The 26,741-nt window shown below is 46.8% G+C and overlaps 1 protein-coding gene across 4 annotated transcripts in view; it reads left to right on the plus strand.

Annotated features, from left to right (window-relative positions):
* BIRC6 (baculoviral IAP repeat containing 6) overlaps positions 1 to 26,741 on the plus strand; it is a 2,208,279-nt gene that overhangs the window by 1,520,908 nt on the left and 660,630 nt on the right. For all 4 annotated transcript variants that reach the window (XM_078648748.1, XM_078648749.1, XM_078648751.1 and 1 more), the window contains 2 exons: positions 16,290 to 16,569; positions 17,577 to 17,833. In XM_078648748.1, the coding sequence (XP_078504874.1) occupies positions 16,290 to 16,569; positions 17,577 to 17,833 (537 nt within the window). The remainder of the gene's footprint in view (positions 1 to 16,289; positions 16,570 to 17,576; positions 17,834 to 26,741) is intronic.

Here is a 26,741-nt window from a genome sequence, read left to right on the forward strand (position 1 = left end):
AAAATGCAACTAATACTGTTGAGAGATCACAAAGAAGGTGTCCTCATAAACACTAGTTACAGACGGAAGATGAAAGAAATAATATAAAGTCGATCATTTTTCCTTAATCCAGCGAAGCTCTGATTGGGTAAAGGAACCCACAGTTTGTTCAAATGTGACGTGGCACAGTAGCTTCGATGTACCTGTACTCTTAACATTGCTGCAAAGCATATTTATGGCACTATAGCGCTGCTCGCCTCTGTAAAATGGCATTGCATTTATCTCTGGTTTTTAATAGAAGCTTTGCGTTTTTTGTACATGGGGCAGAGAACGTGTTTAAAGGAAAACAGTTTAAAGTAAAATGCCTTAAACGGCTCAATCTTTAAATCCATCTGCGGGTCTGGGAATGACATGTTTCCAAGAGGAAAGCTTTTGTAGTTGAGAAACTCCTCAGCACTTGTTTCCCAGAAGTTGTGATATTAACATTAGCCTATCCCTCTGACCACTTTTCAGAATAGAGAATCCTATGTTTCTTTCTTGGTGCAACAATCCTAGATTGCCCCCATCCCCCCTAGCACCTTTAGTTCTTATGAGCCTGTTCTGCATACATTCTTCCCAAACAAGAGTTATTCAATCCTTCCATGTTCCCATTATTTACTTCTGAGATTATATTTGGAATAATTTTTCCATACGTAATATCATAGTTCACCCCGAACCAACTTTCGTAGGATGCTGAAGTTCATCACTTCCCAATCCCTGCATTTTAAATGTACGTCGTTTTTTATTCTCACCATTTAAAATTGTAAAATAAAAGAAGACTACACAGGAAACAAAGTATTTGACAATGGAGGTGGCTGTCCATGGTTTGCAGACTATTTGAGCCACACTTGCTGTGCCAGTGCGTCTCACGCATGTAAAAGGCATCCACATTCAGTAAAATTGATGAAAATGGCTCAACTGTTTACCTTTATAGCCAAAGTAAAACCTAGAGTAAAGAAAACAAACAAAAAAAAACACGAGTTTCCAATATTATCACAGTAGCGAGGAGACATCATATTGGGGTTTCATTTGTCCCTCTTTTAATGAGAAGTCATAATCTGTCGAGTTTACCAGTAAAAATGCACCCTCCTGGAGACATTTTCTGCAAAGCTAATTTGGGCCTCCTTCAGACTTACACGTTTTATTTAATTATTTTTTGAGCAGTGGTTCATACTTCATTAGATGCCATTTAAACTTTAGAACGGTTGGTTAAGCGCCAATGTTGGTTCTTCACCACTCATAACTTAGTATTTTGCTTCTACCATTTAATTGTAGTGCATTTGTCTAATATTTGTCTTATCCGTTGAACCAGTTATGTACTGTAGTGTTTGGGCATCGTCTCTTCCTTCCCCCTGTCCTAGTCTGATGTTACATTCAAGCATTTGTGTTCATGTTTACACTCTCGCAGATTTTTGGAACACAGTACAAAGAGTGTGCTGAGATATCTGAGAAGCCCAGCTAAGCTTTGCTTTCTACGTGTATCTATCGGTCATGGGTACAAAATCTGTGAAGAAATATTTTAAAGGAAATTGTTAAAACATTGATAAGAGTATGTAGGAGAGTAGGGTCTGCAATCCTATGATCACCCAGATTTTTGCATTTTTGCTGCACTGGTTTACGACTTTCCCTGGCTGTGGGCCTGCTAATCAGACCCACAGCCTAGCTGTTCTCTCTATCCAAATTGTACTCAGGTACTGAATTGGCACTGGGCCCTCTCCAAGTCCCTGTACCCAGGGCTGAGGTGTACCCAGAAGTCTCCCAGGGGCTGAAGCATGTATTGTGCCACCCCTGGGCTGACTAACTAAACTGACACAACTGGCTGCACGACAGTTGGGGCAAGGTGGTGTACTCACCCTTTGCTTTAGATATAGTATACCTATATCTAACCCTAAAATGGACACACAGATCTCCTATCAGTCACTCCTATGGCAGGCCTTAACAATCCTGAAGGCAGAGTGCTTGGAATCGTGTGAGATGGTGCTCTGGCATGAGCTGAGCCTGTCTGCGGCTTTCGGGATCCATCCCTTAGCCGTTTCCATGATATCGCATACCATATACTCTTAAGTGCATTATAATCCTCGCGGTTATCTGCCAACTCTGGTATCGCTTTATCAAAACATGTCGAGTAAGGTGTCATACGAATTGGAATACTAACCCCTCGCCAATTCTGGCGACGGGGTTAGCATTCCACCCTTCTAGAGGGACACAACATGTATGTAACCCCTAACCCCGGTTAAAGTCAGACAGAGCCTTAGCATCCACAAAATGGATGCTGCCACCGAGACACAAGTCTGCCCTCCTGCTGCTGGGAGTCCTCCCAGAGCAGGAGATAAGGACAAAGGGTTTCCTGCCAGGGGCGGTGCCAGCACCGTCCCAGACAGGATTTTGTGTATTGTAGGTAGGCAGGGCTTCAGAGGAAGGTGACTGCACGTGGCACCCCGGTGCTCACTGTGCATAGGCTGGCTTGAACCAGTTCCAGGGACACTCCAGACCCTGTGCTGGGGAAAAGCCCGCCAAGGAAGTGGGTGTAACCACCCCCCTCCTGGTCCCACCCATAGGGCAGGACCTAGTCGCGTGCCAGCCCCCTTTTCCCAGATAAAGGTAGGGACTGGCCCCCTTCCAAATCAGATCATCTTTGGAATCAAGACACGACTTTCTACGAAAGGACTTCAAGGTTTCCTTCTTCAAGATTCTCCCTTGTGGCTAAGGAGTAGTCACCCTGCATCCGCAGGCACCATCAAGAACACTGCGGTCTGCTGCAAGTCCTTCCTCCGGAATCCGACTGCCCAGCTCGACGAGAACCGGCTTCCCTGGCACCTCTGACCTCTACCCACCTCTACAGCCCAGCTGAGAACCGTGGGTGCGACGAGACCTCGAGGGACCGGCCATCTGCAAGACTGCACGACTTCTGCACAGCAAGCCCGCCGAGTAATTTTCTGGTGAGTGCTTTGGGGTCCGAGAAGCCCCGACCCTGAGCAGCTCCAGCACCGAAGATCAGCCCCCCAGCATCTCCACGATCGGCGTGGGGCCCTTCTGCTTTTTGCTGCTCACCGCGTTGTTTGGCTACTAGCCCGCTGGCTTGTGGCCTTCTGAATGACGCCCGACGACATCACTGCTGCTGGTCTGGTTGCTCCAGACTGGCCCTTGCTCCCTTTCCGAAGAGGAGCACCCCGGACCCTCCTGGTCCACTCAAGACGCCATTTTGAGTCCACCGCGTGGGTTTGAATTAGCCAAGGCTTGTTGCCCAATCCTGGGTAACTTCGACGCCGACAGCTTCATCCATCGTGGGACAGCTCGCCTCTCCATCCTGGTCGCCGACAACGCCTCCTGGTCCGTGAGATCTGCAGAGCCAGCGTCGCCCACTCACCTAGTCGAGGTGACTACCATCCGGTGCCCTCCTGGTGCCCACTGACTACTGGCTAGTAGTCACGAACTTGGTCCCCTCTGCTTTCAGGTGTCATCCATCTTCCAGATCCAGGCTTGGATCAACTCGAACTATCTTCACTGGTCGCCTGCCAGCATCTTTCTTCCAGGCTCCTGGTCCGGCAACGAGGAATCCCGACGTCTTTTGAGACCTATGCAGCTGCAGCCCCTGGGCTAGGTAACTTCGGCATTTCGGTGCCCCAGCATAGCCTCACTATCCAAGGGTCAGGATCCACTGTCGTTTTCTCCCTACCAGGTCGGGTTCGCCCGTGAACACTAACTTTAGCTTTACTAGCTTCCATAGACTTTGTCCCGCATCCCGCGTGAGAGTGCACACTCTGCACCCGAGTCCCCTAGGTCTCTTAGAAGTAATCTAGCGATTCCCTAGTCAAGTCCTAGCGATTCCAAAGCCTATTAGTACTTTACTTACCTGCTAGTAATTTCGCATTCCACTTTTAAAGTATATGGTTTTTCGTGCCCCTCGGGCATTTGTGTATACCGTGCTAACTTAAGTATTTTCGTAAGAGTTTTGTTGTGTGCTTAGCACCCTGTCCTCATAAAGAGTACAGGGTTGTTGTGATTCTAATAAATACATTGTTTATTTTCATAACACTTGTGTGGTGTCCTTTCACTGGGTGTTCAAGGGGTAATGTGATGGTAAAACAGCTGGCTTAACACGCCCTCTAGAGTCTTAGCCTTAGACTGCTCGTATCCATGCTACTAGGATAGCTGGTCTATAAGGTTGACTTACAACCAATCATCAATAAGGGTTGTTTGGACTGATATATAGTGATCACTAGAATAGTGAACACTGCACATCAGGCCAACTTCTCACAGAGTATCTGAAAGAAACAGGTTAGTATTAGATTCCTTACCTTAGAATATCCCCAGGCGTCAGTCTGGATCCGGAAACTTTTGCGTAGCAGTACCCCTGCGCGTCGGTAGGCGTCGTCTGCAGGCGTCCCCTGCGGCTCCGCGTCCGTCGTCGGCGTCGTGATGACGTCGCTGGAGTATATAGACGCCGCCTCCGCGCGCTGACGTCAGTTCTTCTTTTTTCCGCGCCAGTTAGCGCAGATCCGAGAAGTGCAGTACTCCGGTCTTTTGACCAAAGTTTTTTGAATCCTTACTGTTACGGTGCCGGTAGGATGCCCGGTTTTAAGAACTGTGACGGTTGTGACCGCACGATGTCGGTCACGGACCATCACCGACTCTGCCTCCGGTGTCTGGGCCCCGACCACGCCGTGGACGACTGTGTCGATTGCCGGGCCCTGACGAGTAAGGCTAGGCGGGAGCGGTCCCGCAAGCTACTCGAACTGCGGGTGTCGGCCCCACGTCGAGAGCGGTCCCGGTCCGGCCGGAGGTCGAGGGAGCGGTCGAGGGAGCGGTCGCGGAGCCATCACGAGAGCTCCGGAAGTCGTCACCATTCCTCTGGTTCCTCAGGTAGGAGACACAAGAAGTCGGGGCGTCGTCATCGTACCCCCGACTCCCCCCGACGCTCGCACGATGCGGCCGGGGGTTCGGGTGGCCCCACCCCCGCGGCTCCGCGTGAGTCACCGGCGCGGCCTGCTCCATACCCTGCGGTCCCTGGGCAAGGCGCGTCGCGTGAGGAGATAGAGGAGTTCCTTATGGCCATGAGGGCACTGTCTCCTCCGACGGGGCCTACGGCGCCTTCGGGCCCTGTGCTCCCGTCCGGGGGCCCTAGCGGTTCGGGTGTCCCTGCCTCGACGCCGTCGGGTGCTCCGGCTCCGACGCCGGCTCCGACCCCGGCGCCGCAGGGACCCTCAGGGTCGACGCCGGCTGGTCTACCGGCCTCTCCGGCGCCGATTCCATCGGGGTTGCCCCCGACGCCGCCCCCGCCCGGTGCTCCGGGGCCGGCTCCGGGCGGCGCCTTCCCCATTACCTCTCCGACTCCGGACGCGGAGTCGGACCGGCGTCGCCCGACGCCGAGTCCGACGCCGATGGGGCCTGTGGACCCCGAGGAGCCGGTCTACATTGTTGACTCCGAATATGGAGATGATGTAGAATACGGTGAGGTTTGGGAGGGGTCCGAGGACCCTCTGTCACGTGAGTGTCAGTACGACGTGGACTGGACAGGTGATTTGGGTGACGCCAGTGGTCTGGACGACTCTCCTAACCCTGGTTTTGTCTCTCCTCCTACTGTGGCATCGGAGGCTGGGGCTGCTTATTCAGTGGTGTTGAAGAGGGCTCCCAAGGCCTTACACCTTGAGCTCCCCGTCGCGGTCGTGAGGCCTAACATCCTCACTGAGGTCTTCAAACCGCAGTCATGCCCACAGGAGCCTCTGCTGCCGTTCAACGAAGCCTTGACAGACGTTCTTTTGGGCACGTGGTCCAGGCCCGCTTCAGGTTCGCCTGTTGATAAGAACGTGGCCAGACGCCACCGTCCATGTCCGGACGACCCCAAGTTCCTGTCCACCCATCCCACCCCTGAGAGTCTGGTGATCCAGGCCTCGACCTCCCAGACCGCATTTCCGTCGGCCCCGCCCGATCGGGAATCCAAGAGGTACGACCAATATGGAAAGAAGGTCTTCTCGTCCCTGAGTTTGGGACTGCGGTCTTGCAACACCGCCTGCCTCTTGGGCCGCTACACCCACTCTCTGTGGGATACGGTCGCGGAGTTGCTGCCAGAATGCCCGCAGGAGGTACGGGTAAAGCTCGGCAAGGCTATGATTGAAGGCCGAGATGCAGCAAGATACTCCATCAGGTGTGGTCTTGATACGACCGACTCGCTGGGCAGAGCGATGTCCACGACGGTGGCGATTCGTCGCCACGCCTGGCTGAGATCCGCCAACTTTTCGGCTGATGTCCAAAATACTTTGATGGACATGCCGTTCGATGGCAGTCGCCTGTTTGGCGACAAGGCGGACCACGCGCTGGAGCGCTTCAAGGACTCCAGGGTCACGGCCAAGTCCTTGGGTCTCTCGACCCAGCGCCAGCAAACGGGTTCGTTTCGCTCCTTTCGTGGCCACGGAAGGGGCGGTCCCACACGGGCTGCCAGCCACGCACCGCAGAACACTTCTCAACGCGGTGGCGGCCGTGGATTCCGCCGTGGAGGCGGTCGGGGACAACGGCGAGGTCAGACCACACCTCCCCCCGCAGCATCAGCCTCCAAATCCTCCTAGTCCGTGCTTTCAGGCCCATGTGACGCCAGTGGGTGGCAGGGTTCGCCATCACCACTCCCGCTGGCGCTCTATCACATCGGACAGGTGGGTGCTGCAGCTCGTCCGAAGGGGCTACTCCCTCCCCTTCGAGACCTCTCCTCCAGCCATGCCACCGCAGAACCACCGTGTGTCGGGGGACCACTTGACACTTCTGCAGGAGGAAGTTACGGCCCTCTTGGCCAAGGGGGCCATCGAGCGCGTTCCTGGGCCAGAAGTAGGGCGTGGTTGCTATTCCCACTACTTTCTGGTACCCAAGAAGGACAAGGGGGGCCTGCGTCCTATCTTGGATCTACGGAACGTCAACGGCTTCCTCCGGAAGGAGAAGTTCAAGATGTTGACTTTGGCTCAGGTCTTGGCTGCTCTAGACCCGCTAGACTGGATGGTGGCGTTGGACTTGCAGGACGCGTATTTTCACATCCCCGTCCTGCCGGCCCACCGGCGTTACCTGCGGTTCACGGTAGGCCACGAGCACTTTCAGTTTATCGTGCTCCCATTCGGCCTTACCAGCGCCCCACGGGTGTTCACGAAAGTGATGGCGGTGGTCGCAGCTCATCTGCGCCGGTTAGGGGTGTCAGTCTTCCCCTACCTCGACGACTGGTTGTTGAAGGCGGGCTCGCCCCAGACAGTCGTCAGCCACCTCCAGACGACGGCAGACCTCCTGCACGAGCTGGGGTTTTCCATCAATGTGCCGAAATCACACCTGTGTCCCTCTCAAAAGCTCCTTTTCATCGGAGCGGTTCTCGACTCGGCGCAGTTTCGGGTTTATCCTCCGGAACGGCCGATCCGGCATATACAGGCTTTGATTCCCATCTTTCAGCCGTTATCCCGGGTTTCGGTCAGGTTGGCGCTGCGGCTGCTGGGGCTGATGGCTTCCTGCATCCTTCTGGTGCATCACGCCCGGTGGCGGATGCGGGCTCTGCAGTGGGACCTGAAGTTTCAGTGGGCCCAGCATCAAGGCAACCTATCCGACCATGTCCTGATCTCGGAGGGCACTGCGAGCCAGTTGCAGTGGTGGCTTACGGACCGCGATTGGGTCAGAGGCAGATCCCTCTCCCTTCCCCAACCGGAGCACGTAGTTGTGACGGACGCGTCCCTCCAGGGCTGGGGAGGCCACATGGGAGAGGCGGAGATCCGGCGGAGGCCCGGCTCCACATCAACCTGTTGGAGCTGCGGGTGATTCGCCTAGCACTGAAGGCATTCCTCCCCTTTGTCAACGGGAGTGTAGTGCAGGTGTTCACGGACAACACCACCGCCATGTGGCACTGCAACAAGCAGGGCGGAGTGGGGTCGTGGACCCTTTGCCAGGAGGCTCTGCGTCTCTGGCAATGGCTGGAACGTCAGGGCGTGACTCTGACGGTTCAACACCTGGCAGGTTCTCTGAACGCCAGGGCGGACGAACTCAGCCGTCGGTGCTCGGTGGATCACGAATGGCGTCTGAACTCGGACGTGGCGAAAGGCCTCTTTCTGCAATGGGGAGAGCCTTGGTTAGATCTATTCGCCACAGAAGAGAACGCGCAATGTCATCAGTTCTGCGCGTTGGAGTTTCCAAGACGGCACTCGCACGGCGACGCCTTTCGGCGCGAGTGGAGCTGCGGTCTGTTGTACGCCTTTCCGCCTATACCACTTCTGCCCAGAGTGCTGAAGAAGATCAGGCGCGACCGGGCCCAAGTTCTCCTTGTGGCTCCGGACTGGGCTCGAAGGTACTGGTATCCCGAGCTACTCAGCATGTCAGTTGGTCCCTCGATCCGCCTGCCCCTTCGGGAGGACCTTCTGTCGCAGCAGCAGGGGACGGTCCTCCACCCGAACCTGTCCAGTCTCCACCTCCATGCTTGGAGATTGAGCGGCGACAGTTGAGGCCATTTGACTTGCCTCCTGAGGTTTGTGATGTGATTCTGGCAGCCAGGCGTCCCTCCACAAAGTCGGTATACGCCTGCCGGTGGAACAGATTTGTGGCATGGTGCACAGCAAAGGCTGTGGACCCTCTCTCTGCCCCTCTTTCCGAGGTTCTCCTCTTTCTTCTCTCTCTTGCCCAGCAGGGCTCTGCTCTGGGCACTATCAAGGGCTACCTTCCTGCCCTTTCGGCCTTTCTAAGGCTGCCTGATCAACCTTCTTTGTTCAAGTCCCCTATTGTAACGAGATTCTTGAAGGGCATCACGCACATGTATCCACCTGTTCCGTTCGTGATGCCTCAGTGGGACTTGAACCTGGTTCTGACCTTCTTGATGTGCGCTCCCTTTGAGCCACTTCATTCCTGTCCTCTCCGTCTCCTGACTTTAAAGACGGCCTTCCTGGTTGCCATCACCTCTGCCAGGAGAGTGAGTGAGCTCCAGGCTCTTTCTGTCAAACCTCCTTTCATGTCCATTCATCCAGACAAGGTGGTTCTAAGAACTAGACCTTCTTTCCTGCCCAAAGTAGTCTCTGCTTTTCACATCGGGCAGTCCATCACCCTCCCCTCCTTCTTCCCGCCTCCGCATCCTTCAAAGGATGAAGAGCGGCTCCATCGTCTGGACCCAAACGTGCGCTTTCATTTTATATGGATCGCACACGCCAGTTCCGGGTGGATGACCAACTGTTTGTTGGCTACGTGGGTGCGAAGAAGGGACGGGCGGTACATAAACGGACCATCTCTCGGTGGGTCGTTCTGTGCATCAAAGCGTGCTACTCTTTGGCTCGGAAGGAGCCTCCTGTTGGGCTGAGAGCCCATTCCACTCGGGCCACGGCGGCTACTACTGCCCTGGGCCGGGGAGTCCCTTTCCAGGACATTTGTCAGGCGGCTACGTGGGCCTCGCTGCACACCTTTGCGAGGCACTACTGCCTGGACAGTCAAGTCCGGAGGGATGGCTTCTTTGGCCGTTCGGTCCTCCAGGACTTTCTGGTGTAGGATTGTATTGGTTCGCAGACCCACCACCGGGGTTGGTATTGCTGGGGTATCTATTCTAAGGTAAGGAATCTAATACTAACCTGTTTCTTTCAGATGAACAAGTTACTTACCTTCGGTAACGATATATCTGTAAGAAACAGTAGTTAGTATTAGATTCCTTACCGCCCCGCCCATCCTCCCCGTTCTGCGAACTGATACCTAGGGTTAAGGACATCCCTTTCAGGGCCCTAGTTTCAAATGGCACCAGTGTTGGTTCTCACATGGCTCTGCGTGTTCTGGCGCGGAAAAGCTGTGTACAAAGAACTGACGTCAGCGCGCGGAGGCGGCGTCTATATACTCCAGCGACGTCATCACGGCGCACGACGCCGACGACGGACGCGGAGCCGCAGGGGACGCCTGCAGACGACGCCTACCGACACGCAGGGGTACTGCTACGCAAAAGTTTCCGGATCCAGACTGACGCCTGGGGATATTCTAAGGTAAGGAATCTAATACTAACTACTGTTTCTTACAGATATATCGTTACCGAAGGTAAGTAACTTGTTCTTTAAGGTGCAGCGAAAGGGCAGCTAAAACTACCTTTAATATGACTGATGAGAGAAGTGGGCGAAAGGGGGAGTCTCAGTTTCTATTATCTTGAGCTTTATTACCTAGCTTCTGAGCTCCAGTTTACTGTTGAATAAATGTTGGAGTTTGATACTCAATTTAACCCACTTCTAGTTTCTGCATTCTAGGTACCAGCCAATCATTGTCTTTAAGGAATTTATCAAATCAATTGTGTTGCTTTCACTGTTTGTACTTTACCAGCAGTTAGAACTATTAATTGGAAACTCTGCTGTGGGATATTACCAATATGTTTTAGTTTTTTCTTGACTCACTGGCTGCTCTAGTAAGGTTTTAGTATACTTTTTTTTAAATGTCACATAAGAATGTGTGATAGAATTACGATTTACTGTGTTTGCCTGCTTCTTTGTAATGATTTTAATTAACCCTCAATAACTAATTTACTTACTAGTGTGATTGTTGGTTTACATAAACTTAATACATGAGCTGTTCTTTCTCCAGCAGAGAAGCATCAGTGGCTAGTCTTCACTACTGGTGACAATAGAGATAAAATGACTACTGTATTACCTCAATCCAAATGTTTTATGAATGTCTCTTGTTTAGTTAATTGCTCAAAAGCAGGATCTTTCGTCTGCATTTGATATGCCCGCATACTGAACCTGTTCACGCGCAAAGCTCATGTCTTATGTTTGGTTGTTTTGGGGTTTTTATTAAGTTTTGGGGAATCTATTTATGAAACATTCAGGGACAAGAACAGTTACTTTCATGGACACCAGGTTCTTTCGATATAGAATTTTGTGGGTGTTGTACCTCATTAACATGTCTCTTGTATTTTCAGTTCTTTTCAAAGAAACTAACAACTTACTTCATGTGTTGGCTGTATATCTGCCCAGTCATTTTTTTACAAGTGATATAGAGTTTAATATTGCAGAAAATCTTACTGTGAGTAAGAATAACCTGGAGTACTCTTTGAGCAAGTAAATGCTGTATATAATTAAACGTAAATAGTCCAAAAAGAGTTGTAAATTTTACTCCATAAAGTTCATGATGTTTCAACAATTTATTTGTTAATAATCATATTATATTCATATGACTAGATAATCACAACGTATGTTCCATAAGTAGTTCTCCTTAAACATTGTGTTAGTGGTCCACATAGTTTAGAATCCCCAATGCATTTCGCACAAAAGTGCGCTTCCTCAGGGGGTCTGTAAATAAATAGAAATAACACTAATTGGTACACTGGCAAGTGTCCAGGAGCAATGCAAAAAATATGTGTACGAACCTATTCAGAGAGAAAGTGGGAGTTGGGGTCAAAAAAGTAAGGGGGAGTTGGGGTCAAAAAAGTAACCAAGGGTTAGGGTCTAGAAAGGATATATACCAAGGTCGCCCGTGTGCACATACTTATTGAAAATGTGAAACTGAAGAAAACGGGGAAAAAATGGTAATAGTCAAAAAGGTGCGGAATAGCGTTGTACATGCTGGACAAAAGTCTAAAAACCATCAGTAAGTGGAATGCGATAGGACGCAAGGAAGCCCAAGTGCTGGAAAACGAGATGAAATAAACGAGTGAAACAAAGTACCATTAACGTCCCAGAGTTATACCAAAGAAACAAGGAGTATCCAAAACGATAATGACAAAAATATCTTACCGTTGTGAAAGAAGAAAAGATAGTCAGCGTCTGGTAACCGAGTGTCGGCGAGAACCAGGCTCCGTGGTAAACAGGAACCCGGAAGACGCCACGCATGCGCATACGAGTGTTAAAGTATGTGTTTTCTCAGTAAGCATAGAAAAAAGACGTACTGAGTGCCCGTAGTTAGGAAAGAAGTGGTGAAGTAAATAGTACCGATATAAATGGACAGAATGACAGGCGGTAAACTATAGTATAAAAACGAGTGAGGAAAAAATAATAGTGATAATCAGATTCCGCAATGCAAGATAAATAATGACAAAGGTGTCAAAAAACAGATGTACTGAAAACCATATGGGGGAATAAATAAATAGGTAAATAGGGAGATACACAGTTCAATAATGGATAAATTAACATTAGGCAATAAATTCAAAGCCCTTAAGTTACATTACTATATAAACAGGAATATGGTGAATCACAGCAAGCTCACAGCTAAATCGGGAGATATCTATGTACAACAGAAATAAGTCTCAGATATCACAAAAAACGTAGGTCTATCATAAATGACAACTACATTCAAGGCGTTCATTAAGTCCTTTGGGCTGCACCGCCTGCAAGCGGTATATCCAGTACAATTCCCGCTGTAGCAACAGTTTACTATTGTCCATGTGCGGGTGTTTTTCAACTGTTTCCAAAATCAAGAAACGTATTTGGCTGGGATTGTGCAAATTTTGGATATAGTGTGCAGCAAAGTTAGATTTTAGGTTTTTTGTGCGGATGTTACTCCGATGTTCGTTTAGCCTAATCTTAATTTTGCGTTCAGTTTTACCCACGTATGGGAGACCACATGGGCATTTTATCATGTATACCACATTGTTGGTATCGCATGTAGCATTGACACGAAGGTTGATGGTAGTACCTTGAGTAGGGTGAGTCATAGTAGATCCTGGGATTATACTATTGCAATGACTGCAATTGTGGCATGGAATAGTTCCTTTAAAAATGGTAGTATGACTGGTGGTAGTGGGTTGCTTGATCAATTGTTGGATAGTCTTGGTACGTCTGTACGCAAATATAGGGGGCTTTCGAAAACTTAGGTTGAAATCAGCTTCTGATTGTAATAGTGGCCAGTGTTTGCGAATAACCTCTTTAATTTGTCGTGATTGAGTAGAGTATTTTGATACAAATACTGGTCGAATGTCTTGTTGTAGGACTTTTAATTTGGGTTTGAGTAGTTCAGTTCGGTTCTTAAGATTGACTCTGTTTTCAGCGATGGTTGTGACATTTTTGGGATATCCTCGTTGGTGAAATTTTTTAACAATTTTTGAGCTATTGGTCCTGTATAAGTCCTCTGTAGAAGCGATACGTTTAGCTCTCAATAGCTGCCAGTACGGTAAATGCTGTTTGAGACTGGGTTGATGGAAACTTTTGTGATGTAGGTAGTTGTTACGATCTGTAGTTTTGGTGTAAATGGAAGTAGTAAATTGGTTATCATTCAATTGGACAAGTACATCCAGAAAAGAGATTTCAGTCTTGTTTAGGGTGTGTGTAAATTGAATCCGTTCATTGACAGTGTTGAGGTGATTAATTGCAACAAGAAATTGGGTCTCTGTACCTTGCCAAACAAGGAAGATGTCGTCGATGTATCTATAGTATGCACACATGTAAGGTTGCCAGAGTACATTGCGAAGTATGTGTTGTTGTTCAAATGCATACATAAACAGATTAGCATATGCTGGGGCAGCACAGTTGCCCATTGCTACTCCAGACAGTTGCAGATAGTGTTGATTATCAGGAGTTTTAAAGTAGCTATGGTGTAGGATGAATTGCATCAATTCCATTATAAACACCTGGAGATCCAGTGGCTTGTCAGTTTGTAGTAAAGCAGTTTCCAGTGCTTCTAATCCCAGGTTGTGCGGGATAGAGGTGTATAAGGCGTTGACATCGATCTCCTGATAATCAACACTATCTGCAACTGTCTGGAGTAGCAATCGACGACATCTTCCTTGTTTGGCAAGGTACAGAGACCCAATTTCTTGTTGCAATTAATCACCTCAACACTGTCAATGAACGGATTCAATTTACACACACCCTAAACAAGACTGAAATCTCTTTTCTGGATGTACTTGTCCAATTGAATGATAACCAATTTACTACTTCCATTTACACCAAAACTACAGATCGTAACAACTACCTACATCACAAAAGTTTCCATCAACCCAGTCTCAAACAGCATTTACCGTACTGGCAGCTATTGAGAGCTAAACGTATCGCTTCTACAGAGGACTTATACAGGACCAATAGCTCAAAAATTGTTAAACAATTTCACCAACGAGGATATCCCAAAAATGTCACAACCATCGCTGAAAACAGAGTCAATCTTAAGAACCGAACTGAACTACTCAAACCCAAATTAAAAGTCCTACAACAAGACATTCGACCAGTATTTGTATCAAAATACTCTACTCAATCACGACAAATTAAAGAGGTTATTCGCAAACACTGGCCACTATTACAATCAGAAGCTGATTTCAACCTAAGTTTTCGAAAGCCCCCTATATTTGCGTACAGACGTACCAAGACTATCCAACAATTGATCAAGCAACCCACTACCACCAGTCATACTACCATTTTTAAAGGAACTATTCCATGCCACAATTGCAGTCATTGCAATAGTATAATCCCAGGATCTACTATGACTCACCCTACTCAAGGTACTACCATCAACCTTCGTGTCAATGCTACATGCGATACCAACAATGTGGTATACATGATAAAATGCCCATGTGGTCTCCCATACGTGGGTAAAACTGAACGCAAAATTAAGATTAGGCTAAACGAACATCGGAGTAACATCCGCACAAAAAACCTAAAATCTAACTTTGCTGCACACTATATCCAAAATTTGCACAATCCCAGCCAAATACGTTTCTTGATTTTGGAAACAGTTGAAAAACACCCGCACATGGACAATAGTAAACTGTTGCTACAGCGGGAATTGTACTGGATATACCGCTTGCAGGCGGTGCAGCCCAAAGGACTTAATGAACGCCTTGAATTTAGTTGTCATTTATGATAGACCTACGTTTTTTGTGATATCTGAGACTTATTTCTGTTGTACATAGATATCTCCCGATTTAGCTGTGAGCTTGCTGTGATTCACCATATTCCTGTTTATATAGTAATGTAACTTAAGGGCTTTGAATTTATTGCCTAATGTTAATTTATCCATTATTGAACTGTGTATCTCCCTATTTACCTATTTATTTATTCCCCCCTATGGTTTTCAGTACATCTGTTTTTTGACACCTTTGTCATTATTTATCTTGCATTGCGGAATCTGATTATCACTATTATTTTTTCCTCACTCGTTTTTATACTATAGTTTACCGCCTGTCATTCTGTCCATTTATATCGGTACTATTTACTTCACCACTTCTTTCCTAACTACGGGCACTCAGTACGTCTTTTTTCTATGCTTACTGAGAAAACACATACTTTAACACTCGTATGCGCATGCGTGGCGTCTTCCGGGTTCCTGTTTACCACGGAGCCTGGTTCTCGCCGACACTCGGTTACCAGACGCTGACTATCTTTTCTTCTTTCACAACGGTAAGATATTTTTGTCATTATCGTTTTGGATACTCCTTGTTTCTTTGGTATAACTCTGGGACGTTAATGGTACTTTGTTTCACTCGTTTATTTCATCTCGTTTTCCAGCACTTGGGCTTCCTTGCGTCCTATCGCATTCCACTTACTGATGGTTTTTAGACTTTTGTCCAGCATGTACAACGCTATTCCGCACCTTTTTGACTATTACCATTTTTTCCCCGTTTTCTTCAGTTTCACATTTTCAATAAGTATGTGCACACGGGCGACCTTGGTATATATCCTTTCTAGACCCTAACCCTTGGTTACTTTTTTGACCCCAACTCCCCCTTACTTTTTTGACCCCAACTCCCACTTTCTCTCTGAATAGGTTCGTACACATATTTTTTGCATTGCTCCTGGACACTTGCCAGTGTACCAATTAGTGTTATTTCTATTTATTTACAGACCCCCTGAGGAAGCGCACTTTTGTGCGAAATGCATTGGGGATTCTAAACTATGTGGACCACTAACACAATGTTTAAGGAGAACTACTTATGGAACATACGTTGTGATTATCTAGTCATATGAATATAATATGATTATTAACAAATAAATTGTTGAAACATCATGAACTTTATGGAGTAAAATTTACAACTCTTTTTGGACTATTTACGTTTAATTATATACAGCATTTACTTGCTCAAAGAGTACTCCAGGTTATTCTTACTCAAGGTAAGATTTTCTGCACTACTTGTTCATTGCACCTCAGGATCCAGGAGGTGAACACCTGAAGTACCTATAAGATTTGACTATTGTATAAACTTTCAGTATCTTATATACACTTGGAGTGCAGCGGTACTCAATTGCTTTGTGATAGAGTTTAATATGCCATTTTCCAATGAAGGATTTGAGATTGTAGCAACTGGGCAAATTAATTATAAAAACCTTCACTAGCAATAACTCTTTACAATATATGCTGGGTTTTTTTTAATTGTCTTTTAGCCTGTCCATCTTCTGTATCTGTGGAAATTAGTGCGGATGGTGTGAATATGCTACCTTTATCAGCTCCTATTATCACAAGTGGACTCACCTACATAAAAATCCAGCTCGTAAAAGCTGAAGTCGCCTCTGCTGTTTGTCTTCGGCTCCATCGTCCAAGAGATGCTAGCACCTTAGGACTTTCACAGATTAAGTTGTTGGGTCTCACGGCCTTTGGGAACACTTCCTCAGCAACTGTTAACAATCCATTTCTTCCGTCTGAGGATCAAGTTTCCAAAACAAGGTTGGCATGGCTTTTTAATATTTTCAAATGCCCATATTTTGCTGAATTGCATTTGCTCCAAAATTATATTTATTATCCAGATGTAATAGTATGTTTACATTTGAATATACTATAGTAGTATTGCATGGTATACAATAGCTAATGCAGCAGAGATGTTTAATTGTACAAAGCACCAATCCTACTAGAATCCACCACAAAGCTGACACCTTCTAGGATTGCACCGATCATTAAGTCTCTGCCTCTCAGTGAACGAAAGTGGGCTTTGGTTTGTTATTTAATGTTATTTGCCTCAGCCACATTTAGTAGGTGAGTTACTATGACACTGTCAACCAGGTTTAGTTGCTTCACACAGATTACAAATGAGGTGATAGTCTGTGGTCTTGTCTGAATCTGCGAGGCTTTAGGGAGATGTGTAATACACTTCAGTTGCTCAAACACTAAGCCATATACCAGAAAATGGTTAATCAACTATCTGAGAGGGATTGAAACAATAGATGTAAACATATTCATCATACAGGGATTTGGCACTCCTGTCATTGTATGCGTAAATATGTTCTAGCCCACAATTTAGTGTCACTTGTCTAACTCGCCCTTGTGTTCAAGGTCTGACTTGTGTACTTGGCAACCTATGGTTAATAAGTATTTGACATAAGGATAACCGTGCACTAGTGTCTGTACTAAAATACAAAATAATAACTACTGTACAGTATTTTTTTATGTATGGTGCCCCTCACCTCTTCCATTAAGGATAGATTTTGAAAAGAAATTAGATACGAAATTAAATATTTCTGAGGAGTAAGGTTTCCTGTAGAGAGGTTTCCTACTAGATGCCCACACAGTGCCAATTTCATCAAGCAATTATCGTTGGGTATATTTGTGCATAAGCTCAATTTTGGTCAATAAAAGTTAAAACTGCACTCTTTAAATAAAAAATTTCTCTTGAATTATTTATAAAAAAAATCCACACTTTAAGTCTTATTTAGCCATCTTTGTTATATTTCTTTCAGCATTGGATGGTTGCGATTACTGCATCACTGCCTCACACACATCAGTGAGTTGGAATCCATGATGGCTAGTGCTGCTGCTCCTACTGCTAACCTTCTACAGACATGTGCAGCGTTATTGATGTCCCCTTATTGTGGCATGCATTCTCCAAACATTGAGGCTGTTCTTGTCAAAATAGGACTTCAGTCTACCAGGATAGGACTTAAACTGATAGATATCCTTCTTCGCAACTGTGCAGCATCTGGCATTGATCCTACAGGTAAAAATTGGTTCTTGTTTTAATACTTTATTTCGTAATCTATTTTGTGATTGTAGGATGGTGCCCACTGTAAATACCTTCCTGAATCTTTCGTATTGTCTGAAATCTTCAATGTGGACTATCCTGAGAATTGCATTGGGATCCAGGAAAGTGACTGAGTAAACTATGGTAGTCAGTTTGCTACTACTTAACAGTTTAAGCCTATGAAATATGCTAGTGTTTACTTACACGTGTGCTTCTCACCGAAATATATAGATGACTGACCACTGTTCAGAATGGTTCAGTTTGATCATGAACGAGCTAGTGAACAAAAAATATTTCTTCCTATAACTTAAATTAAGTTCATGTTTTCTGCAAATTATTTTTCCTCGTGTCATTTATAGACAGTTTTGTAAGAGAGCTTCAAATATTTGATAAAAAGGAATAAAGGAGAGGAATAGCTATAGAGAGAAAACATTATTTGACACCAATTTAAGCTCCATAGCAGAATCACATTGTCAAATAGTGTGATTATAAGGTACACTTTTAGAAACTATTTGTGGTTAGTGTCTTTTGTTTCTGCAATATACTAATGAGACACTGAACTTCAAAGGTGACCCTAAAAGTCCAAAAGAATTTCCAGTCCTGGATGATTCTGATGGTTCAATTAATCAAATTCTCAATTTTAATGAAATTAGTGAAAAGAGCTGGTAGGTTGGTCCTAAATCCTTTGTTGTGTCTCATGTCTGTTTATAGAAATGTATGACCCAATGATGCTTGGTTTTTCTTCTTAGGTGTAGAGAGTGAGAGCTTTAGGTTACATGAAGTGAGCGAAAGCAGGCCGCAACATATATAATTCTCAATGAGTGATCATGACTAATGGGTTTTTTCACAGTTAGGTTGGGGTGACATCTGATAGACATCTCAAGCTTTGTTCTCGTTCTCTCTATGATGTAACTGAGAAATCAAAGGTAAAATCCACCCCTTTTATTCAATTCTTTGAAGCTACAATTTTATGTTAGAAATGATCCCCGAGTCTTACACTTTTTTTGTTAGCGTTAGTCATTTTGGATCTGTATGGTTGTTTGCTGTGTAAAGGTTTTGAACAAAAAAAATGACTGCAATAAAAGAAGGGTGTGAATATTTGGCACTACATGCAGGGTTTCTTACTGGTATGTTTCTGTTGTTTTAGTAGTTTGCCACTTCAAATTGAGAAGTGATTTTGTTTTCCTTTAATCCCTTCTTTCTAAGCTAAACTTGAAAGGTGAACATAGTTACATCACAGCAGTAAAAAAAAAATTCTTGCATTGTTCTGGTCTACCGTAATTGCAATGAATAGTCCGATTTTGAAAAGCCTTTCATGATAGTGGATGTCTCTAAGCCCTGTACATAAATGTTGATGGGTAACTGTGAATAACAGATGTTTTTCGCAAAAAAACTCTAAAATGACATCAAACATACGAGAGCGAGGCTTGTGTTGCCTATGATGTCACTCGAAACACCCAAGGTGAAAAAAGATTTCTTTATTCACAGTTAAGCATCCATAATTCTATGTTGTTTGGCTCCTCTAATCTCCCCTTGTTGAAGTCATTCGAAAAAGATTAGAGGAGTCATGAAGGAGCCATTCATGACATACTATACTTCTTCTGCTCCCTCTGTCGTCCCTCCTCACTACCACCCAGATTATAAAAGAAAGGTATCTGTCATCTTGCCAGCCTCTCACACCTTTTCACTTAGTTACTCTCATAAATGTTTTTAAAAAAAACAATATCAGACCTCCTTCCACTCACTCCCATCACCGTCTTCTTATATTATTCCATTCCAGCTCAAATTGAAATAAAACTTGGTGTTGTGCTACCCATCCACAGCACCTTCTCTCCAACACTTCACCTGGCCAAATGTGAAAAATAACCTGGCCTCCTGCACTCGCCCCAACTTCCCTCTGCCCTTTTCTTTCCCACTCCCACCTAAATCGGTTGACTATAAATGTGCCAAAGTCACACCTGACCCGCTCTCAGATGCTCCCTTTCATCGGAACTGTTCTGGACTCTGTGCAGTTTCTGACCTATCTTCCCGAACAGCGAGTCTGGGATATTCGGGCTATGATACTGATATTTCAGCCTCTATCCCGGATTTCAGTGAGAATGACTCTGAGGCTGCTAGGCCTCATGGCCTCCTGCATCCTGCTAGTGGATCATGCCAGGTGGCATATGCGGGCTCTGCAGTGCAACCTGAAGTTCGAGTGGGTGCAACATCAGGGGAATCTTTCCGACTACGTCCAGATTTCGGAGGAAACTGCAACACAATTTCAGTGGTGGCTAAAGAAGCAAGCTTGGGTCAGAGGCTGATCCCTCTCCCTTCCGCAGCCAGATCGAACAGTGGTGACGGCTGCGTCCTTCCTGGGATGGGGAAGCCATCTGGGAGAGACAAAAATCAGAGGCGTCTTATCTCTGGCAGAGTCCGGGCTCCATATCAACCAGCTGGAACTCGGGGCGATCCGCCTGGCGCTGAAAGCATTCCTTCCCTCTCTCAAAGTGAGTGGTGCAGGTGTTCACTGACAACATCTCCTCCATGTGGTACTGCGATAAGCAGGACGCAGTAGGTTTGTGGACCCCGTGTCAGGTGGCTCTTCCCCTCTGGCTTACCTGGAACATCAAGGCATAGCGCTGGTGGTTGAACACCTGGCTGGTTCTCTAAATGCCAGGGCGGACAAACTCAGCCTTCAGTGATGGTGGATCACGAATAGCGTCTTCTCTCTGAGGTGGTGCAAGGTCTCCTTCAGCGATGAGGAGAGCCTTGGTTAGATCTGTTTGCCCCGAAGAGAATGCGAAATGTCAGCAGTTCAGCGCATTGGAATTTCCAAGGCGGGACTCGCTTGGCAACACTTTTCATCACAAGTGGAGTTGCGGCCTCCTGTACGCCTGTCTACCTGTAATTTTCCTGCCACGAGTGCTGAAGAAGACCAAGCGTAATGGGCCCAAGTTAATCTGGTGGCTCTGGACTGGGTACGACTAGTATGGTCCCCCGAGCATGGCCATCGATCCTCCGATCTGACTGCTTCTTCGGGATGATTTTCTGTTGCAGTAGCAGGGGGCGATTCTTCACCCGAACCTGTCAAACTTCCACTTCCTTCCGTGGAGATTGAGCGGCGACAGTTGACAGATTTTGACCTTCCACCTGAAGTCTGTAATGTCATCTTGGCAGCCAGGCATCCCTCCCCGAAACTGGTATACACCTGTTGATGGAACACGTTTGTGGCATGGTACACAGCAAACTCTGTGGATCCCCTCTCTGCCCCCGTTTCAATGGTCCTTCTGTATCTCCTTTCTTTAGCCCAGTAGGGCTCTGCCCTGGGCACTCTTAAAGGCTACCTTGCAGCTATTTTTGCCTTCCATCAGCTACCAGATCAGCCATCCTTTTTCAAGTCTCCTATTGTAAAAATGTTCTTTAAGGGCATTATTCAACTCTTTCCTCCTACTCCTTTTATAATGCCCCAGTGGGACTTGAACCTTGTATTAACTTATCTTATGTGTGCTCCCTTTGAGCCTCTTCAGAACTGTCCTCTCAGGCGCCTCATGGAGATGCACGCCCTCCTGATCCAAGCCCCATTTTTGCAGCAAGGTCACCTGGAAAATTAGTACGCACGAGAGATGACCCCTCTCCCAGCCAGGACCACGCTAAGGTGCTCTGAGCTGAAGTGACTTCCTTTGAGATTCTTTCTTATTGTTTTGGAGGACTCTAACCAATAGTGATAGATATGCCCCCTCCCCAGAGGTAGTGGACATACCAAAGGTGTAGGCAGCCTGAAGGTAAGTAGCCCAATGGCTATTACCCTCTGATGCATGTAACACCCCATAATTAGTATTTATGGGCACTCCTGAACCTTATTCCTCAGATTACCGACAACCCATGAAGAAGAGGACCAAGAAAGCCGTGCAGCAGCGACGACTGACGCTTTGGAAGACAAGGGTCCTAAGCTTAGCAAAATAAAGAATGTGAATGAAATATAGGCCATATTAGGAAACTATATTTGTCCTCTGTCCAGCCGGACAGGGTATTTATTTTAAACACAATGAAAAACAATTGTATGAATAGTTTTTAGGCACAATCCTGTACCTTACTCAAGAGGGACAAACACATGGGGGAGAAGATTCCACAGGCAAAACGGAGCAATACTGGCCACTTTTTAAACCAATGTTCAGTTGAAGTATTTGCCAGTCAGTACTAAACACAACTAGGATACAACACAATGGTTAGGTTGTGAAAGCACTACTTAAAGTCGACGTTTCGATCCCTTTTTGCTCCAATTACATGGGATCATCATCAGAACAACAATTGACAAACATTTGCCTGCCTGTAATTATAATACAACCGCCTGAATCTAGGGGTCCATACAGTGGGGGATGGACCGCCGGTCCTTGTATATGCCACGGAGATTGTTTCTGTGCTGTGCTATCCTACGGGTCTAATTTGCACTGCAGGTCCGCAGGGGTAATAGCGCTGCGTCTTGGTGGTGTATTAACCACGTGATGGGTGGGGTTCTGGGGGCCGGAGGGAGCAAGAGCCTATGTCTCCATGCCGTATAAGTTACCCTTTTCGATGCGATTGGATACCACCACTGCGCCTTACTGGTTCAATGAATCCGTTCTAGTTGGGGTTCTGGGGGCCGAAGAAGCGATGTCCTATCGGTCCGCTGCTGTGATTGCAGTCTGAGTAAGGTACAGGATTGGGCCTAAAAACTATTCATACAATTGTTTTTCATTGTGTTTAAAATAAATACCCTGTCCGGCTGGAAAGAGGACAAATATAGTTTCCTAATATGGCCTATATTTCATTCACATTCTTTATTTTGCTAAGCTTAGGACCCTTGTCTTCCAAAGCATAATTCCCCACGGTCCTCAGCCAACTGTTTGGGTTCCCTTGTTATATTAAGAAACTGCAGCGACGACTGATGACATCAACTGACGTAGCCCCAGCTCTACCGGACTGTTTGCAGCTCTCAAAGACCCTGCTGATGAGGATTGACTCGTCCTGTAATCCAGAGACTTCCAGAAACTTGGGGGGACTGCCTGCCTTGCAAAAAGACTCCAAATCTCCTGTGGACACAGGACCTGCCTTTAATTACAAAGTACTCTGCCTGCAGAACTGTGAACCTCTGCACCCGACGCCCAGAGGTTCCCCAGCAATTCTGGGCAAGACTCCACATCATTGGCAGACCTCTGCTGGACTCCATGTCAACTCCTGCAGCCTCTGCACAGCAGCCCCGACCCCCCCCCCCCCCCAACACACACACAAACACAACCAATGCCTACACTGGTAAACTGAAACTGTTTTCTAACACCAAAGGACACCTGTGTAGCCAGAGCTCCTGGGCCATGGGCAGATTAACTGACTGTGTCCCGATGCTCTGGCACCTCCCAACTTACCTGTGCAGCTGTAGCTCTCCTTTGATTGGCCTTTCAGATTCCCCCAAATGAGTTGAAATTTCAAGGTAGAGTCTCTGGCCTTGGCTATCTGAAATTCTAATTCACATGCCTTCATTACTTCTTTCCACAACTCCTCATGCTGTGATTCGGATACGGATTTCTAATTTCTTGCAATGTTAAGTTTAGCTATGGAAAGAATATAAAGAACCCAGTCAGTAGCCCGTATGCTAGGCGGGATAATTTCTAGAGTAAGTATCCCTGCATGAGGTTGTACTAGAGATATCTGCTGTTGTATCAAAGACCAAATGAGAAGTAGTGGTCATATCAAGGGCAGGAATAAGGGTACAATTAAAATTCCAGTTGTAATCATAGGTAAATTAACTTTGCTAAACTTTAGCATCATATTGGTGAAAAATCACGAGTTCTGATTCTTTGGAGTATTAATGCTTACCAAAACAAATAGACTTTTACTTTGTTAATCAGTAATTTCCACCCTTACCCACCTACCATCGGGGTCTGTTTTAGAACGTATATATAACTCAAGTGATTTATTAAAAATTGTAATAGACCCCCGCCCCCTTTTGCTGTCCTGAGCAGAATGTAGCACTTACTAAATCATATATTGCAGGGGCAATATATCCCCGGCAGCATTTAGATGTAGAATTTTAGTAAGCTGTCTCTGAAGAGCCAAAATACTAGGTTTCATACAACAGTCCTCCAAAAATATCTTGGCTCTTTTTCTCCCCCTTTTAAACCCTTTATGTTCCAAGATATAATATTAACCAGTTGGCTTTATTAACTTTTTGTTATTCCTAGCCAATTCGCCAACCACAAAGCACGCATAGACTTTTTTTCTGAGTTAATTATATATCATATGTTCCTATTAGCTGCACTTTTACCATTACAGCATATCTGCATTCTCTTTTCGCTTTTTCTCCATCCTGCCCCCCCAGCCCTCTGCCTCCCCCTCCCCTCACCCACTTGGGCTTCCAACATACCTCAAGCATGGCACAGCTAGTGATTTCACAAAAGACATCCAGGCAATATTAAAGTTTACCCTTCCACCAACCCCAAATTCACACACTCCAGTGAATCAAAATATCCCCCGTGTCACCCATCTTTAGCGTAATTCACAACTATTAGCAAGGACATTACACTACCCCACAATGTCCCAATACAGTCAGTCAGCGTTTTATGCCCTCATAATCCAAGAAATGTTTAGCCTGTTCTGAAAATGTTAAGAATGAACTCTTTATTTATTTATTTATTTATAACACTTGTAAAGCGCACAAATACCAGTCGGTGTCCTGGCGCTGAAGTGGTAACTCCCTGAAGTTCAGACATTCATGTTAAAGGGAAAAAAGCCAAGTTTTAAGATTTTTCCTGAAGGCCAACAGGTTGGTGTTTGATTTAAGGGACAAGGGGAGGGAGTTCCATTCTTTTACTGCTCCTCCCACAAAGCTCCTGCCTCCCCAGCGTACTTTCCTGATCCGTGATGTTTTAATCAGTCCCATTGTGGCAGACCTCAGTTGTCTCCCTGGTCTGTACCACTGGAAACTCTTCCAATTTATTCTAAGAGACGAGCATCCTACAAATGAAACTGGAACAGATGCGGCTTTGAACTTGGGTATGAGGGACCGTATTTCCCATATCCATGTTGCTGTCTCTCTGGCCAAATTGTGAAAGATAGAAAAGGAATAGCCATCTGAAGCAGTGGATCTTTGACATTCTCTGGCAATTGACAGAATTCTCTCCTTAATCTTAGTCTTGAAAGAAAACAATTATAGTGCGAGGCCTGTTTCTAGACTTCGGTGGCCCTGACCGAATCCTGTGTGCATGTGCAAAAGATCTTCGGAGCCTCGGATATTACCCACACTTCCTGACAATATGTAGGTAAGAAGAAAGTTGGCAGTCCATTTAACCATCGCAACATCGGAGTGATCGGTATCCTTGGCAGTCCCTAAGGCCTCTGGGACCCCCACTATGTGCAGATTAGATGTACAGGAGCGATTTTCTAGGTCCTCACTATTGTGCTTACAATCGATCATGTTGACAGTCTTTTTCTCTCTGCCACATCCCTTGAATGAGAAAAGGCTTTATTAGCGTGACCTTAAAAGGCCATTGAGCTATTACATTAAACACACATGAGAACTATATTTGGATGATCAGCTCATCATAGGTTTTCCTGGATCCAGAGGAGTAAAGCAGTGCGAAAGAGAACACTGTCATGGTGGATTATCCTCTGCATAAAATATGCTACACCCTGGCTGAGAAGGATCCGGTTGAAGGGCTGCGTACCCATTCTACACAGTCCAAGGCTGTTACAATGACACTTGCGAGATGAGGAGGGCTGGTTATGAACATCTACCATATTGTGACATGAGTATCTGATAGAGACATCTAGCCTCAGATTCCTTAACTTAGAATATCCCCAGGAGTCAGACTGGATCCGGAAAACTTTCTGCAGCAGCACGTCTGTGCCCCGGGGCGGCGGCGCACGCCCCCGCCCTGACCTCGCTCACAGACGTTATGCCAGCGGAGCCATATATGCCCCCTAGCCCCCACCGCCCCCGGCTCGCTGACATTAGTTTTCTTCTTTTCTGCGGATCCTGGAAAACCTTCAGTTCCTTGGCCTGTTTTTCGGGTCTTTGGCATCCCAGAACAGTGTGCAATGCCTTCGGGCTTTAACCCGTGTTAGACCTGTGCACGTCAGATGTCTGTAACAGACCCGCACGCCATCTGTATGTGGTTCCTAGGAGTGCACCATGACTCCAAAGAGTGCGACGCCTGTCAACTAATGAAACCAAAGTCCTTAAGGGGGCTTTGTATGAAATTGCTGGCCCCATGGCTGTCCGGTCCTGCACCTTCGCGTCGCCGGTCTCCCTCTCGTGATCAGGCCCATTCCACAGGTCGTTCCCGCGGACATCGTTCGGAGGCGGGTAAGCACAAGCGCAAGTCGCGGTGGTCTTCCTCCCATACACATGACGGTGGCGTACGTTCCTCTCGCTCCCTGCCAGGCACGGGCATCCAGCAGTCGCCTCCTCTGTACCCTCCTTTTCCGGGTGTCGCAGCGACGCGGGTACAAATGGAGGCTTTTCCAAAGCACTCCACTCTTACTTTGGGTCACCCCCTCTCCCTGGTGCGCCTTCGGGTCCCATGGAGGTGGAAGGCACTCATGTCTGGTCCCCTCCAGCGGATTTGTCCTCCGCCGGCTCTGTGCATTGACTACGGTTCCGGAGCCGATGGCGCTGACGGGACACGGCCCAGAGGGCCCTCACAGTCGCCCGTCCTGCCCACCCCTTCAGTCACCGCATAGCCCTGAGCGGCTTACCGCGCTGACGTCGGAGGCGGTGCCGGGCTCGACACCCTGTCGACGGATTTCCTCCCCACATGTTGCAGTGGGGTCGACTTCGGATGGCGCCCAGGCCGAGTCCCCTTTGGAGGTTGTCTACGTCCAGACGACTCAGACTCTGCGTAAGTCGACGCCGGTGCCGATGTCCACA

The sequence above is a fragment of the Lissotriton helveticus genome, chromosome 6 (genome assembly GCF_964261635.1).
Source record: "Lissotriton helveticus chromosome 6, aLisHel1.1, whole genome shotgun sequence".
NCBI classification, from domain to species: Eukaryota; Metazoa; Chordata; class Amphibia; order Caudata; family Salamandridae; genus Lissotriton; species Lissotriton helveticus.